The 17656-nt window shown below is 35.3% G+C and overlaps 2 protein-coding genes and 2 long non-coding RNA genes across 5 annotated transcripts in view; 2 read left to right on the top strand and 2 right to left on the bottom strand.

Moving 5' to 3' along the window:
• LOC131012318 (B3 domain-containing protein At5g25475-like) overlaps nucleotides 1–9348 on the bottom strand; it is a 37114-nt gene extending 27766 nt beyond the window's left edge. For both annotated transcript variants that reach the window (XM_057940260.1, XM_057940259.1), the window contains exons 1-3: nucleotides 9246–9348; nucleotides 573–1082; nucleotides 246–488 (exon numbers count right to left, since the gene is read on the bottom strand). In XM_057940260.1, the coding sequence (XP_057796243.1) occupies nucleotides 246–488; nucleotides 573–1082; nucleotides 9246–9296 (804 nt within the window). In that variant the 5' untranslated portion in view covers nucleotides 9297–9348. The remainder of the gene's footprint in view (nucleotides 1–245; nucleotides 489–572; nucleotides 1083–9245) is intronic.
• On the top strand, nucleotides 4042–5251 carry LOC131012332 (uncharacterized). Its single transcript, XR_009097288.1, has 2 exons — nucleotides 4042–4265; nucleotides 4962–5251. It is a non-coding gene; the product is annotated as an uncharacterized LOC131012332 (long non-coding RNA).
• LOC131012331 (uncharacterized) lies at nucleotides 7803–9002 on the top strand. Its single transcript, XR_009097287.1, has 2 exons — nucleotides 7803–8016; nucleotides 8713–9002. It is a non-coding gene; the product is annotated as an uncharacterized LOC131012331 (long non-coding RNA).
• A 4221-nt stretch (nucleotides 9349–13569) lies between the features above and the next one.
• Nucleotides 13570–16884, bottom strand: LOC131012308 (B3 domain-containing protein At5g60142-like). Its single transcript, XM_057940237.1, has 8 exons — nucleotides 16747–16884; nucleotides 16497–16598; nucleotides 15215–15623; nucleotides 15061–15141; nucleotides 14477–14563; nucleotides 14269–14343; nucleotides 14039–14178; nucleotides 13570–13962 (listed from the first exon to the last, which is right to left on the bottom strand). Exons 2-8 carry the CDS (start codon nucleotides 16554–16556, stop codon nucleotides 13714–13716), a joined length of 1101 nt encoding a protein of 366 aa, XP_057796220.1. The 5' UTR covers nucleotides 16557–16598; nucleotides 16747–16884; the 3' UTR covers nucleotides 13570–13713.
• Between the last annotated feature and the right edge of the window lie 772 nt (nucleotides 16885–17656).

Here is a 17656-nt window from a genome sequence, read left to right as displayed (position 1 = left end):
CAAAACATGCACCATTTTTTAACAAGATTTTTGTGCACCATTTGGTCAATATTGTGCAAAAGTGTCTCACCAAATTTGGAGTTTCTATATCATAATAAATTACTATCAAATCTAATTAAGTTCTAGCACAACATAAAATCTTTTTGCATTGTTCTAATCTTTCCCGATTAAAAAGAAAATGTGCAATTTTTTTCTTTTTTACGATCTCCACCTTTTGCTGCTTATTTTGCACGGAATAAACTTACCTTGAGGTGCAGATCCTCCCTTTCTCTGCTGCCGCCGCCGCCTTGTACGAACTCGCAGATGAGCTTGTCCCCTATTCCCGCCAAATTCGATCTGCAGAGGGCTTTCCACCCTCCATGGTAGTTCACCCGACCATCCTTCCACGATGTGCGCTTCGTCTCGAACTTTCTCCCTACCGAATCCACGAGCAACATCGTCTCCGGGAGTTGTAGCTTGTAGGACTTCACCACATCCGCCGGAATGTACTGTCGTCATAGCCCAAAACAAAACACGTCATGCAATGTACAAAATTAAATGACACATAAATTAATATTAGGACACTTAATTACCATCTCATTGACTCTCTTTTCTCTCACATCCGCCACGAAGTAAGGGTTCGTGGGCGGGCGGGCTCGCCCAGATTTAAAAATCTCGGCACCGTAGAAATCCTGCTTCTTCTTCCTCTTTCCAAGCACGCTACCACCGGCGGGCTCCCCAACCTCCCATTTTATTGAAGGTATGTTATCAATGTCGTCGGCAGCCTCGATCTTCACTTCCGTTTTCACATCCTGTGGTTTGGTGGTTCGGACCTCCTCGAGACACTCGACTTCGTCATCTTCACAACGGGAGGGACTCAGAACTTTGAAATCGAGTACACCTTTACAAGAGGATTGGTAGAATAACACGTCGCCCCTTTCAATCATGTTATCTTCTACAAATTTCACCCAACCATCTGTAAAATACCAACCATCGTGAAATTTTTCTATCTTGAGGTGCCACAAATTGTTACTGCAGTCGCGCAGGGCCAAATCTTGCGGCTCACTTCCTTCAATAGACTCCACAAAGATGGAGGGAACTCTCTGAATTAAAACAAGTGAAATTATATATATCAACACTACGGCCACAACCACAAATATTGCCAGAGATCAAATATTATAACCAGCAAGCATTTGCGTGCATCTTTGTGCAAACTCGAAAATTGGAATACAATAAATAAAGATTGATTGAACTATCTCTAATTATATGTTATTAGATTGACATATGAAATAAATATATATAAGCCTCTACACATAAAAGGGAAATATATGTTGTATTGTTCCAATAACTAACCAAAAGGAAATATATATACTCATCTATCAAAACCTCTCACATCTACGTGAATAATGACGTATTTATAATCTTTATCAAATTATATGAAAATTAATTCACTTATAGCAACTTTAAGTTTAAAAATGTTCGTAATTTACGTCTGTTATGTATCTTTTCTCTCTCTTTTTTCTTCTTCTTTACATTTACCATTGATTGTGTTGTTAATTTGGAAGAAGTTCCAATTCTCAATGCCGTGTCCTCTAAGTTTTATAGATTGCTAACTTTAGTTTGTTTTTAATTGCAGTTATCAATTACTATAATTTTTTTTTGTGAAGTGAATTGCCGGATCAAATTTGCTAGCGTAAGTCACTATTTATAGGAATATCTAATTTCATTTTATTCTTCCTTAGATGAATATAATTTAATTACTCTTTAATTTTTATAATGGGGAATACTGACACAAAAAGGTTTAGAATTATGAGGAATATAAGAGAAACTAATATTTTCACTTATGCAATACACGAGAAACTAATATTTTATATTTTACACGGATGTAAAGAAAAGATTGGTGTAAATTAAAAAAAAAAAAGTAAATAAAGCAACAAAAGAAAAGAGTGCACCAAAATTGATACAAATGGAGAATCCTGAAATGGTAAAACGCAAAATACAAAAACAAAAGAAATGAAGCACAATACATTTGATAATCCACGTTTGCTAACGTTTCATGCACCAAAATCTTGTTCTAAAATGGTGCATGTTTGTGCAGCGTGAGTAAATATTGATATAGAGGGAAATGTTGAAAAATATACCACTGCCTAAAGATAATATTATCCAATATTTGAGAGAAAATGAGCTGCCCGAGAAAAAACATTTCATCCTGTCCGGAGAAAAATTTCTATCATAGTGAAAATATGAAAAAAATACTAAAAAAATATTTTTTTTTTTCGCTCCTTTTTCATCAAAGTAAATTGACCCTAACCAAGGAATATTTTGGTTGGAAGGGAAAAAAATAAGAGCTCTTTCATCAATAAAATAAATAAATATCTAAGTAGAATTTCAAGTATAGTGTGTGTTGGTTTAGCGGTAGAATGATTAATGCTTAAGTCAAAAATATTGGGTTTGAATTCACTGTAGTGCGACCATTAAATTTTTTTTGTTTAATAATCACTAATTTGTAAAAAAAAAAGTATTTCAAGTATGAATTCAGTGTAAGATAGAGACTATCCAAAACATTTCATTTTTTGAGCTAGAACCAAAACATTTCTAGTACGTAAGTTCTACTATTTTGGTGTAGAAACGATAGCAAAATAGTCCAAAGCATTGAAGTTAGTCTAATGTTACATTGCAAGCATTGTTTATTACTCCTTACATCTTAGAAAAATAGTCTCAATTTGTTATTTTGGGATGTCTATAAAAAAGTTTCATTCCATTTATAGGCATTAGCCACCTCACAAAGAAGTCTCAATATATCAACTTATTTGCTTACTTTATCCCATTATTTACTATATCACTATCCCTAAAGTAAAATATTTCTTCACTTACAATACATTCAACAACTTTTATTAATCATTAATTTGTCACTCACTTCTATTTTCTTCAAAACAGAGGGACTACTAATAATGTTGGCATCGTTGTTATCATCATCACTTACTCCTATCTATATCAAATTACATGAAAAATCACATGTAGCAACTTCAAGTTTAAAAATGGTTGTAATTTATGATTCGTGTGCTTTTTATTTTCTTCTTCTTTACATGTACCATTGATTGTGTTGTTTATTTAGAAGTTGTTCCCATTCTCAATGTATGTCCTCTAAAGTAAACTTCTTTATCACATAATAGATTGCTAATTTTAGTCTGTTTCTTAATTGCATTTATCAATTATAATTTAATTCTTTTGCGGAGTGTTGTTGGAACAAATTTGCTAGCGTAAGCCACTATTTATAGGAATATCTAATCTCATTTCTTCAATTCCAATTTTTTAACGGGATATAAATAAAAAAACTAATTTATTAAAGTGATAAAATAATTAAAAGTCTTGAAGTATACCAAGGTTTTAATCCTATTAAGTAAACAAAAGATTAATATAATTATTTTTTCTATTAAAGCTAATCCTTTGTATTAAGTAAACAAAAAATTAATATTGTTAATTTTTATCTATTAATCCTTCAAAATGAATGTTTGTAATGACCCGCATTTTTATTTTTATTTAATATGGTATCGCGATAATTAATATCGCATCTTTTAGTAAATGAAACCCAGTTGCCAGTTATATATGAATCCAGTTTATGGTCCTGATTTTTTTTATAAAAAACGAAGTTATTATTTTAGCTTTATACTTTTATAAGTATGAGAAAAACGCGACGAGGATTATTGAGCCATTCAATAATCATTATTTTCAAGTTATAACTGACTTAGCAAAGTCATGTTATTTATTAATCGAAAAAAAAACAGAAGCAGTTATATTTTATTAGTGCTAATAGAAGTCGAGAAATTATTCCGACTGCAACGCAGATTAAATATACGTATTTAATTTATACACGAATAATGAGCAGAAGCCAGTATTTAATTGCAAAAACGCGATTAAATATACAGAATCAATCAAGAAGACAACCAAATCAATTAGCAAAAGCAAAAGTTTTTTCGCAATCAATTAAAGTTTACACGCCTTTGCTCCACCAAACTTCCCACCTACTCCATCAGCTACCCACCACCCTTTTGCTCCCCACCATATTCGATTCTTTAAGGCTATTATCAGCCCTTTTACTCATTCCTTAGTTCTTCAACAACCAAAGGAATGAGAGATTTCATTTACTGCTGCCAAACTTCGAACATCTATCTCCTCATTAAATTCAATGGCAACAAACAGCCACCAACAACAAGCAATTACAGGTCAAGCGCGAGAGTAAGAACTACACAAGGAGTTAGAGTACCTTAGCAAAACTTTGCTATCAGGTGGGCAATTTCTTACGCGTAAATAAAATGCTATGCATGTGTTATGCTTTAAAATGCAAATTGGATCTTCAAGTATGGTATGCTTTATTACGCTTAAATGAGTTAAGCTTTATTATGCTGCACGTTAAATGATTTACGCTATGCTGTTTATACTATTTACGCCCTATGTAATTTACACTTGATTACACTTATTTACGCTTGAATGCTTTACGCTGATAAGTTTATGCTTATGTTTGATGCTTGCGTCTGTTGGGGGAGGCCTCCCTCAACAGTACGATGCCGTGTCCGTTGAGGAGGGCCTTCCTCACGGCGCGATGCCTGTGTCCGCTGAGAGAGGCCTCTCTCGCGGCGCGATGCCAGTATGCCAGTATGCCAGTGTTACAGCGTCTATTGGGGGAGGCCTCCCTCAATAGTACGATGCCGTGACCGCTGAGGGAGGCCCCCTCTCACGGTGCGATGCACGTGTTCGTTGGAGAAGGCCTTCTCCACGACACGATGCGTGTATATGATTGTTGATGATGAAGAATGCCCTTATGCTATTTATGAATTTGGAAATGTTTAATGAGCAAATGATATGAAAGAAACTCATGCCTCTTATGCGATATTGTGAAATTGTTAATGATGTTATGTTATATGCTTGGCAACTGCCCACTAAGTACTCTTGTACTTAGCCCTTCGATGTTTATGTTTGTGTAGGTTGAGCTGTGATGGGCGATGAAGTGTTGCTGAATGGAGTTTTTGTCGAACTTAAAGTAGGCTCAGAAAGGATACATGTCTTCATACATGTATCTCAGTTATGCATTCCGCTGTAAACACTGATTATTTCAGTTACACCTTCCGTTACAAACTCTGATAATGTTTTAGCCAAGCCCCTAAAAATGCCTTTTTCCTTTTAAGGAATATAACGCGTATACAAGTTCTTTGAGTACCCTTTTTATGCGAACTATGCCTTTTTCCTTTTTAAGGAATATTTCACGCGTATTCAAGCTCTTTGAGTATTCTTTTATGCGCCCCTTTCTAAACCCGCTTCTTAATTTTCCTTCCCCAGTCATGGTTTTCCCGGATTAATTATCCTTAATTAAGGCCGGTCGTGACAGAGTGGTATCAGAGCAGTTCGTTTGCTCTGAGCCTAATAGTTTATTTAAGCCAAACTTAGAATGGATCACTAAAGTGTCTAGAGTTCAATCGACAAAGCTCAGCACTTCATCGCATCACACTCAACGAAGCAGAATGGTAAGCTATTCCAAGTTTTGAGTTAATGTTTACAAAAAGTGAGAATTTTCGTAATAGCAAAGTGAGTAACTGTTAATAGCTATGTTATGTTGTTATTAAATGAAATGATTTACGCAAGCGCGATTAAGTATGCCTATGGAATGAATCCCTATGAACATAGAGCTATTAAGATATGAGATCACCACTACTACAGAACATAGAAGCAAACGTAGAAGAAATTCGATTGTATCTTTTGGTGGCTATAGTGAAGGCAGCAAGATAAGTGATGCGTATAGAATAATTTTTAAGCTCATGATTTTATAGCCGCTATAAATCTCCATGACTTATGTTTAAGTATCCAATTTAGATGATGTGATATTATATGCTTAAGAATTGTTATGACTCATGGATTTGAGATGCTAAGGACCCTTAAAGCTTACTACATCAATGTTGTCATTGGAGTCTTGACTTGTTTACAAGTTAGAATAAGTTGACCTTTACAAGAATTCTTTAGAGGTTTGTATTAGGTTATGCTAGGGTGTACTAATTGGCACATTCTTGCTATCAGAATGCCGCCTAAGAGAGGACGCCCTGCGAGAAACAATAACAATCGCAGAAACCGTAACGCTGTACCCGAAGAACCACAAGATGCTCAAGGACATAACCCATCCCCTCCGCCCCCAACTAGGAGAGTCGAAGAACTCTTTTTAAGGCAAAATCCACCTACGTTTGACGGAACGAGTGAACCGGCTGAAGCTGAGATTTGGGTGCGTGCAATGGAACGCATTTTCAACTTTCTACGTTGTACTGATGAGGAACACCTATCTTGCGTCTCATTCCAACTAACAGGATCGGCTGACTTCTGGTGGGAAGCACGACGAAAAATTCTGACACCTGAACAATGGGCAAGTTATACTTGGGAAGATTTTAAGACAGGACTATATGATAAATATATTCCGAAAAGCTATAGCAAGAAGAAAGAAGTTGAGTTCTACGAGTTGAAGCAAGGAAAGAAATCTGTGGTTGAATACGACAAGGAATTCTGCAACCTGTCGAGGTTTGCTCCACAACAAGTGGACACAGAGGAGAAGATGGCAGAGAAATTTTGTGCCGGACTGCGCTACGAAATTAAGATGGCTCTAACAAGCCACGGAGGACTCTCATACACGGAGTCTCTGAACAGGGCACTTGACATTGAAGCTGCAATGCTGTCGGACAAGTTAGTCTCACCATTTATCTCGACGCCAAACGACTTACCAGCAGTCTCACATACTTTCAAAGGGAAGCGCAAGTGGGACAACAACGAAGACAATATCAATCAGACCAGTAAGAAAGTGTGGCAAGAAAATGAACGGGCCGAACAGTTTATTCAACCAAGGTACGAGGCACAGACTAACCTCAAGTCAACTGGGGGTAACCAAAGTCGGAAAGGAGTTTTACCTTGCCCAAATTGTGGTAAGATGCATAGGGGTGTTTGTCGAGCTGGAACTAACGGTTGTTACAATTGTGGCCAAAAAGGTCACTACTCCACGCAATGCCCCAACAGACAACGAGGTTCATCAATTGAGAACACCCATACCCCCTTGCCAGCAATACGTGGACACTTGCGAAATCAGCCTCAATCACATCAGTGAAAATCTTATGGAGACACCGCAGACAAGAGAAGCTACGCGGGAACTTGAAGACAAGATGAAGGAAAATACCCCGAACTGTTTTAGCAGATATATGCAAATTTCGGGACGAAATTTTTGTTAAGAGGGGTAGTATGTAATGACCCGCATTTTTATTTTTATTTAATATGGTATCGCGATAATTAATATCGCATCTTTTAGTAAATGAAACCCAGTTGCCAGTTATATATGAATCCAGTTTATGGTCCTGATTTTTTTTATAAAAAACGAAGTTATTATTTTAGCTTTATACTTTTATAAGTATGAGAAAAACGCGACGAGGATTATTGAGCCATTCAATAATCATTATTTTCAAGTTATAACTGACTTAGCAAAGTCATGTTATTTATTAATCGAAAAAAAAACAGAAGCAGTTATATTTTATTAGTGCTAATAGAAGTCGAGAAATTATTCCGACTGCAACGCAGATTAAATATACGTATTTAATTTATACACGAATAATGAGCAGAAGCCAGTATTTAATTGCAAAAACGCGATTAAATATACAGAATCAATCAAGAAGACAACCAAATCAATTAGCAAAAGCAAAAGTTTTTTCGCAATCAATTAAAGTTTACACGCCTTTGCTCCACCAAACTTCCCACCTACTCCATCAGCTACCCACCACCCTTTTGCTCCCCACCATATTCGATTCTTTAAGGCTATTATCAGCCCTTTTACTCATTCCTTAGTTCTTCAACAACCAAAGGAATGAGAGATTTCATTTACTGCTGCCAAACTTCGAACATCTATCTCCTCATTAAATTCAATGGCAACAAACAGCCACCAACAACAAGCAATTACAGGTCAAGCGCGAGAGTAAGAACTACACAAGGAGTTAGAGTACCTTAGCAAAACTTTGCTATCAGGTGGGCAATTTCTTACGCGTAAATAAAATGCTATGCATGTGTTATGCTTTAAAATGCAAATTGGATCTTCAAGTATGGTATGCTTTATTACGCTTAAATGAGTTAAGCTTTATTATGCTGCACGTTAAATGATTTACGCTATGCTGTTTATACTATTTACGCCCTATGTAATTTACACTTGATTACACTTATTTACGCTTGAATGCTTTACGCTGATAAGTTTATGCTTATGTTTGATGCTTGCGTCTGTTGGGGGAGGCCTCCCTCAACAGTACGATGCCGTGTCCGTTGAGGAGGGCCTTCCTCACGGCGCGATGCCTGTGTCCGCTGAGAGAGGCCTCTCTCGCGGCGCGATGCCAGTATGCCAGTATGCCAGTGTTACAGCGTCTATTGGGGGAGGCCTCCCTCAATAGTACGATGCCGTGACCGCTGAGGGAGGCCCCCTCTCACGGTGCGATGCACGTGTTCGTTGGAGAAGGCCTTCTCCACGACACGATGCGTGTATATGATTGTTGATGATGAAGAATGCCCTTATGCTATTTATGAATTTGGAAATGTTTAATGAGCAAATGATATGAAAGAAACTCATGCCTCTTATGCGATATTGTGAAATTGTTAATGATGTTATGTTATATGCTTGGCAACTGCCCACTAAGTACTCTTGTACTTAGCCCTTCGATGTTTATGTTTGTGTAGGTTGAGCTGTGATGGGCGATGAAGTGTTGCTGAATGGAGTTTTTGTCGAACTTAAAGTAGGCTCAGAAAGGATACATGTCTTCATACATGTATCTCAGTTATGCATTCCGCTGTAAACACTGATTATTTCAGTTACACCTTCCGTTACAAACTCTGATAATGTTTTAGCCAAGCCCCTAAAAATGCCTTTTTCCTTTTAAGGAATATAACGCGTATACAAGTTCTTTGAGTACCCTTTTTATGCGAACTATGCCTTTTTCCTTTTTAAGGAATATTTCACGCGTATTCAAGCTCTTTGAGTATTCTTTTATGCGCCCCTTTCTAAACCCGCTTCTTAATTTTCCTTCCCCAGTCATGGTTTTCCCGGATTAATTATCCTTAATTAAGGCCGGTCGTGACAATGTTCCTTATTGCTGTAAATTAAAAAAAAAAAAAAAAAACATTACAATAAAGAGCGCACGAAAATTGATACAAATGGAGAACGCTAAAATGGTAAAAAGCAAAAGATAAAATTGAAGGAATGAGCACAATACATTTGGTAATTGACGTCTGAAAACGTTTCGTGCACCCCCACGCGCCGCCATCTACAATCAACCACTTTACCAAATTATAGCAACGCCAAAAGTACTCTTAAATTATGAAGATTTTGGTGCCAAGAAAAGAAAACAAGAGCCCTTTTATAGATAAAAAATAATAAGTATTTTGAGTATGAGTTCGATGTGGGATAGAGAATATTCACTACGAGCTCGATGTGGGAAAAACTAGGAAGACGGTTAAAAAAGATTTGATCTTATACCATAAAATGCAACATTAGAAAAGATGATTATTGCGAAATGGCAAGGGTAAGATATGTGCAGCGATGGCTAAGCGCACAAAGCCGACTTCTAATTCATTTATGCCAGAAGTTATGGCCGTTGTTCATGGCATTCTTCTTTTTGTTGAGCTGAATTTATCGCCTTTTAGTGTGTTCATTGACTCCATGTTGGTGGCTAGGATCATGGCTGGACCATATGATGACAAAGACTTCCTCTCTCAAGAAATCTGCGATATCCTTATGGTGGCCAGAGATAATTGTTTGCTGGGAGTGTTCCACATGTATCGCACGGCGAATGCGGCCGCGCACAGCCTGGCGCAGTATATGCGTAGTATTAAGCATAGGAAGGTTTGGATGAGTGATTATCCCATGTGGTTGAGGGATATTGTATGCAATGATCTTGAGTAATAAAATTACATGCCTTCCGCCTCAAAAAAAGAAAAGATGATTATTGTGTGTGTGTGTGTTAGCTAAGTGGTAGAATGGTTAACGATTATTGTCCAATAATAGTTAGGTAGAATATAAAAAAACTAGCAACATAAGATGCATTTACTAAGAAAATCTCCTTATATATTACTAGGCTCACACCTATTTGACTTAGCATTTTATGAAACCATTCTCCCTTTTTACTCTTCTTGAAATATAAAAGCTTGTGCATGCATACTCGTGCAATCTAATTAGAGTTGGATTTTCCTTGCATAAAATAGACACACATGATTAAAACGTTGTATTTTTCATGCTTTTTAACTACTTTCATTTATCATCATTGTTTCACTTTGGGACTAATGCTGCATTAGTTGATCACTCCCTTTGAGTTCATACGTACCTTGGTACAAACTTCTTTGCTTTTGGGGATTAAAACTTGGTTTTTACAAACTTGGTACAACTTCTAAAATATAAGTAAATGGTATCCAATTAGTATTTACAATCTGCATTAAATAGTTAAACACGGAGAAGTTATATCTTTTTATTGTGAAAAACGTGTGGCTTAACTCAGGAAAGGACATTACAAATGCATCAAATGAAAGCTTGGATTTTCAAATCCATATCACATTTAAAACATGTCCTTAAAGATTCACTTCAATTAAACTTTATAATGGGAATCAAGAAATGGTTGAAATACAAGTGCCGAAATTGGGGAGTGGTAGATCATTTCCCTCAATTTCATTTTATGTTTCAAACTTGTAAGTAAAAAATTATTTCACATATAGTGAATGTTATAATAGTGCGCATATATAATACATTTAGTGGAAAAACATGAGCAACCAACTCAACCTAATTTAGATTGTGAAGCGCAAAAAATTAGTATGTTTCTGATAGAAATGTGGTATAGTGTTATTCACCATAAAATACATATATAGATTTTGGATATATATATATATATAGGGAGAGGTTCAAATAAGAACCACTAAATAAAATTAGAACAGAGAACCATTTTAAACCATTCGATCATCAAGATCTACGGTGAATGCATCATCTTGGTGGATGAATGCAGATCCTGGGTTCGAATCCTGAAGGGAGCAAAAAATTTATTATTTTCGGATGCATTAAATTTAATAGCGAATGCATTAATTTATATAGTAGATGCATTGATTTTAATGGTTCTTATGTTCTCACGATAAGTGTGGTTCTCACTATAACCGCACCCTATATATATATATATGGGGCTGCTCCAATAAGACCCTTTAATTTTAGTGAGATCTAGGGCACGATCTGGTGCGTTTATTTTATCAATCCAATTGCTGATATTGTATCTGGAGGGAGATTTTTTTTCGCAGAGTTCGAATCCTGGAAGGAGCGGAATATTTTAAATTTTGTTATTCATCAGTATATACTGCCTTGTTCATCAGTATATATGTTTTATTCATTACCAATTTTTTAAATTTTATTTTTCATCAGTATGTACATCTTATTCGTTAGATTTACGTCTTGTTCATTAGTATTATATGTCTTATTCATTGTCCTCAGTGTTTCACGTAAAATAGGGGATTTCACTGGAGCGCGCTCCTATATATATATATATATATATATATATATATATATATATATATATATATATATGGATGAGTTATACTAAGTATGCTATTTTTCGTGAGAAATGAGAATGATTGAATAAGTCAGCATATAGTGTTGAATAAGCTGCTTGTAATGACTGCATAACATTTTTACCTAGGTTCGAATCCTGGAGGGAGCGAAAATTCTATCTAATTAATTGAATTTCGTTATTCAGTCATTACAAGCAGCTTATTCAACATTATATACTGACTTATTCAATCATTTTCATTTCTCACGAAAGATAACATTCTTAGTTCAACTTCCTCCTATATATATATATATATATAGGGGAGCGCTCCAATGAGACCCCCTATTTTTATTGAGACCTGAGACACGATCTCGTGCGTTTATTTCATCAATCCTATGGCTGATATTGTATCTAGAGGGATAATTTTTTTTGTCAGGGTTCGAATTCTGGAGGGAGCGAAATATTTTAAATTTCGTTATTCATCAGTATATACTGCATTGTTAATCGGTATATACTACCTTGTGGCCCTGGTTCATTAGTATAGTACGTCTTATTCATAGTACTCAGTGTCTCACGAAAAATAGGGGGCTCACTGAAGCGTGCACATATATATATATATACATATAGGGTGTGGTTCTAGAGAGAACTATATTATTTGTGAGAACGGGAGAACCATCATATCTAATGCATTCACTGTAAAAATTAATGCATCCGCTGTTAAAATTAATGCACTCAAAAAAATAAAAAAAATGCTCCCTTCAGGATTCGAACCCAGGATCTGCATTCATCCAACAAGATGATGCATCCACCGTAGATCTTGATGATCAAATGGCTGAAAATGGTTCTCCGGTCTTCTTTTATTTATGGTTCTTTCCTGAACCTCTCCCTATACATATATATATATATATATATATATATATATATATATATATATATATGGATTCAATGAATTTGGATATTGCCTTAAAACGACCACATAAAATCAAGAAATGAATAATCTACCATTTTATTCTCACTGCTATAAGTTCCCAAAAAAACAAACTTAAAGAGGCAAATAGCAATAACGAATCAAACATATATAAGTGAAACTAATTGCAGACACATCAACAAAATATCTAACACAACACAAGGAGCGGGAGAAAATAAAAGATAAAATACAAATTGTTGTAATCAAAAGAAAGAACAAAAATAATGGATACTATACCATCTCGTTCAACTGATTTACGGTATATATGTACAGCTCAAATAATAATGTGATATTCATTATTTATGTTTCCCATAATCCAATTTTGATTATGTTAAACAAACCTGACATATAGTGAAGAGTAAAGTAAAATCTTGATGAAAACAAGTGAAACAAACAAACAACTCTATCAAAATTAGAAAATAGTTATTTTTTATCTTGGGCCTAGTTGATTTTCCCGATAAATTGAAGAGTTACAATTGAAATTCGAAGAGTTTTTGTTGAGAAAACCAATCGATCCTATGAAATTTTAGAAACAGTGGTTTTACAATATGCTTGATTTTAGATCTATGTTTAAAGCTTAAAAAGTTTAACAGTTTTAGTTTATCGCCGCACAATATTCATAAATTTGTGTTTACACGGTGCACCCAAGTTTAACAGTCTTGTGTATGCAGCCCAAGTTTCTAAGCAAATTTGTTTTGCAGATAGAGTTGTTAGTTTACTACAAATTGTAATATTAAGTTCTAATTGAAGCAGTTCAGAGATTGAATTAAATTAACATTCAAAGATTGTGATTTAATTTACAATATTTATGTCTTTTTTATATGGTTATTATTTATGAAGACACGTTTTATTATCTGGTTATTATTATTACTTCAGTAAGTAATGTCGAATGAGCATATTAATGATTGATAATTAAAATTATAAACCAAGAAATATTTTTTCCTTTCTTGTGCAAAAGAGTGCAAACCATTGGACTTGAAAACCATTTTCGGGCACAATAAAACCACTATTTTAGTATGAAATTTAGTGCAAGATTGGAATGAGACTATTAGCTGAAACAACAAATCATACTTCTTAAAATCATATCCCAACAATTACTCAAAAATCTCAAATGCTAAAACAATTCATCCAAGACTATACAAATGTGAAACCCTCTATACGAATCCAATCCACTACTCCTCCATTCCACCATTGCTGCTATTTTGGGGGGAAGAAGCTTACACTGATGCGTAGATCGTCGCCATTCTGCAAAAACTCACAGATGCACGAGTCTTCGTCTTCCACCATGTTCACTCCACAAAGGCCTTTCCAGCCTCCAAAGTAGAACGTCCTCTCATCAGCCCATATCTTGCGTGTAGCACGAAACTGCCTTCCTTTTGGGTCGAGGAGCGTCACTGTCTCGGGGAGTTTCAGGTTGTAGCATCTTATCACATCCATGGGTATATACTATCAATGCAGCAGCAACATTGTTGTAAAAAGAGATTTTTTTGAAATGCTAAAGAAATGTGTTGTTTATGCTTACTAGTTCACCGGCTCTGTGTCTTCGTTTCTTGGTCACAAAATAAGGATTCCGGGGCTGGGGAATGAGTCCGGTTTTGAAGATCTCTACACCATACCAGTCATAATCCCTTTTGTTTTTATGCTTGCTAGAACTGGCCGTACCTGAGTCGGGCAGAAGGATCACATGGATGGATAGAGCATGGAAAGCAACACAAGCTACGAAACTGGGACAAAACTATGTATGTAACTTACCATACCTCACCAGCTCTTGTTGAGGAGTATCATCTCTTGGACCCTCTTCCCGAATTATTTGCACACATTTGGAAACTATCATGCACATCATCAGATCAATTCACACAATGTATTGGTTTGTATATGAATGTACATACCACAAGAAATGGTGAATTAACTAACAGCAATGTTCAGAAAATTTTGAAGAAATGAATTGATACGACTTTACCATTCATCAATTGCTTCCCTACTGGGTGAGCATCTCGTTGATTTGCTTCTTTAGTTGTAGGAAGACAACCGTCATCATCAGTGTCATCTACAACTCATTAGATAGTAGGTTCAGACTGACATGTAGACCGAAGAAAGGTCAATTAAAATTTAAACAAGAGCATCATACTATCAAATCCTTGGACACATCATAATCCAGTTGTCAAGTAAAAGATCCCATTATTGATTGAATCGGGGCAGATCCAGCATTAGCATGCTTACTTTGTATCAAAATCAAAAGATGATGTTGTATTTGCACAGTTCAAAAGTCCTTCCATAATTTTCAATTCGGTGCAAATGTCGTGCTGTTTTTGTGCATTTAACACATAATAAAATATATATATAACTGTACCATCCGTCACTTGGTCTGCTTCAAAAAAATCAAATCTTTGATTCTTCTCTACAGTTGCAGGAACAGAAGGATAGTCATTTGTATCTATAGTCGACTCAAATAGTAGGCTTAGATTGATAGAAAGACCGAAAGCAAAGGTCTGTAACTAAGATTACCATGCCAATAAAATCTCAAGATAAAAGATATAGCTTTACCATCCGTCACTTGCACCACTTGAAAATGATCATCCCTAAGATTCTCTTCTTTAGTTGTGGAATCATAATCGTCAGTATCATCTGATTCAAATAGAAGGTTCAGATTGATGATGACAGCAAGTCTGAAGAAAAGAAACCAAGTAAGAAACTTTACCATCCATTGCTTGCTCTACTTTATAATAACCATCATGCAAGTATTCTTCTTCATCAATAGGATCATAATCAGTTTCATTAGTACGAGTTACAATGTCATCATCTGATTCTATTTTTATAATCTGCTCTTCAATATTCTTAGTTTCCCGACCTCCAAATCCTTCGGTTAAGCAAGCAGAGCCGCCATGAACTTTAAAGTCAAGTAAACCTGGAGAGAAATATTCATATACTAACATATCCCCTCCTTTTATCATATTATCATCAGCGAACTTTGTCCAACCATCTTTAAAGTACCAATCACCGCCAACCATTTCCACCTTCACATTCCACAAATTGTTATACCGATCTCGAAGTGCCAAATCCATTGGCCATGTTCCTTGAACAGATTGAATAAACCTTGAAGGGATTTTCTGTAAGCATAAAAATCACCGGCCAAGTTGCTTAATATTATTCTATATAAACACTTGATATACCAGAATTTATATAGAAATGAAAATACAATGATAGAGTAAAATATTTCCATCGCTAATCAAACATTGTTATCTATCGTATGTTTGGTGGTGAAGCATTTCTTAGGTATTTAATTAGCTTGTTTCATTATCATCATCAAGAAATTACAACTCAATATTCAATGCAGATCAAAATTTATGATGTCTAACTATAGAAATATATTTATCAAGCCCTTCAAACAAGTAAGATAATATTGGATAGCCAAGGTGCAATATCACTCTTTGGCAACGAGGCACACGAGATATGTTAACAAGGGCTATTAAAAAGCAGCTCGCAATTGAAAAAATATGGCATGTGTCTCTCGTCCCACAAGGAGTGTAAAAAAAATGTTTAGCCCTCTTTATAGAGAGACATGCATCTTAGGCGTTTGAATTGGAAAGCGGAGCTGCGAAAGAACTCAAAGGTAGTGAACAGAGCTACAATGGCAGCCATTGATATACTTTTCGGGTGGGACGAGCTGCCTCCATTCAAAAAAGAGAGCAAGACGCTAATAAATCAAGTAGCCATCAAAGGGCATTACATCAAACATAAAGGTAGCATTACAACTCTCTAACTTAGAAATGCCACACAAATCATGGACATAAATAATTTCCATAAATCTCTATGATTTTTGCTTCAACATAATTTTACTCACATCATGCCGGACCTCCAGAAACAGAAAATCGAAATCAACGAATCTAACAAAAACGTCATCTTATAGCACAACGTGATATTTTGTTTAAAAAGAGAGTAAAACAGGTATAATCGAGAGAATTAAACTGAGAAAAGCTTACCAGATTCTCTTCGCCGAGCGAAGGTAAGTAGAACTTGAAGAATCCTGGACGGTTCACCATTTTTCACACCCAAAACTTGAATTTTTAATGCTCTACAAAAATCTGCAGGAAGCAAAGTACATTCAAGTTAGATGAAATTAAAAACGAAAACACCTCGAATAAAGAGAAATGAGAATAATTCAGCTCAAATCAAGAGAAATGAGATGAATTCAGCTCAAAGCAAGAGAAATGAGAAGAAATCAGGGTTTACGCGGTGCACGCGAAGCAGGAGGCGAAGAGAATTCGTAGCTAAATCCAAAGTGTTGCAATTTGCAAAGGTGATTTTGTTGGGGGATTTTCTGCATGGCCGTTGAAAAAAGGTCGTTGATTTTCTTAAATTAAATGCTAATTTCCCAAATTCATTCATTATTTCTTCAAATGGATTTTATATGAATATGGGCCGGGTTTCTTAATGGGCTTGGTCACTCGGAGGGGAAATTTCTGTCGCAAAAATTAGAGTAATGAAATAGGTCCATTTGATTTTAATATGACGTGGGCTTTTTTTTTAACATTTTGTATTTCTAGCTTTTTGTTTAATAAAAATATGAAGGACTAAGTGGGATTTGAAAATTTGGGCTTGCTTATGAAAATTTCCATTTTCCAAAAATTGGGGGAGCGTGTATTACATTATTTAATTTGTTGGCACGTAGTGGTTCTTTAATTATTGAGCGAGCTGACAATGACGCAGAGCCATGATACCATTAGTGAAAAAGCATCATGAATATTTCATTATTGAAATATTGAGTTTTTCATTGTAATTTCTGAAAATTCATTGAATCTAGAATATTGCTCCAAGGGTCATTAGCTATTCAAAATTGATACTCCCTTGCCTTCGTCCACAAAATAAGTATTTTTTTTAAGATAATACGAAATTTAAAAAATTAATTAAGTATATTTAAGTAGAATAAAAGATCAATTTTTATTGTGAATGAATTGTGTGTGATACATTTATCAAAAAATAAAATGAGTATTCATTTGGTGGACGGACCAAAAAAAATATAAATACTCATTTCGTGGACGCAGAGAGTAATATACTCCATCCGTCCATAAAAAATAGTAATTTTTTTGTCATTTTGGAATATCCACAAAAATTAGTCCCTTTTTATTTTTGGGAACTATTT

Source organism: Salvia miltiorrhiza, chromosome 2, assembly GCF_028751815.1.
Source record: "Salvia miltiorrhiza cultivar Shanhuang (shh) chromosome 2, IMPLAD_Smil_shh, whole genome shotgun sequence".
Taxonomy (NCBI): domain Eukaryota; kingdom Viridiplantae; phylum Streptophyta; class Magnoliopsida; order Lamiales; family Lamiaceae; genus Salvia; species Salvia miltiorrhiza.
The sequence above is the reverse complement of the archived record's forward strand: the minus strand, read 5'-3'. Positions and strand labels throughout refer to the sequence as shown.

Bases quoted from the DNA above. Each gene is read 5' to 3' on its own strand.
- LOC131012308 (XM_057940237.1), bottom strand. From the start codon at position 16,556: ATGGTGAACCGTCCAGGATTCTTCAAGTTCTACTTACCTTCGCTCGGC. The intron at 14,564-15,060 runs GTAAAGCTATAT...AATGAGTTGTAG, and splicing joins AGTGGTGCAAGTGACGGATG to ATGACACTGATGATGACGGT. The intron at 14,179-14,268 runs GTAAGTTACATA...TGCCCGACTCAG, and splicing joins ACAAGAGCTGGTGAGGTATG to GTACGGCCAGTTCTAGCAAG.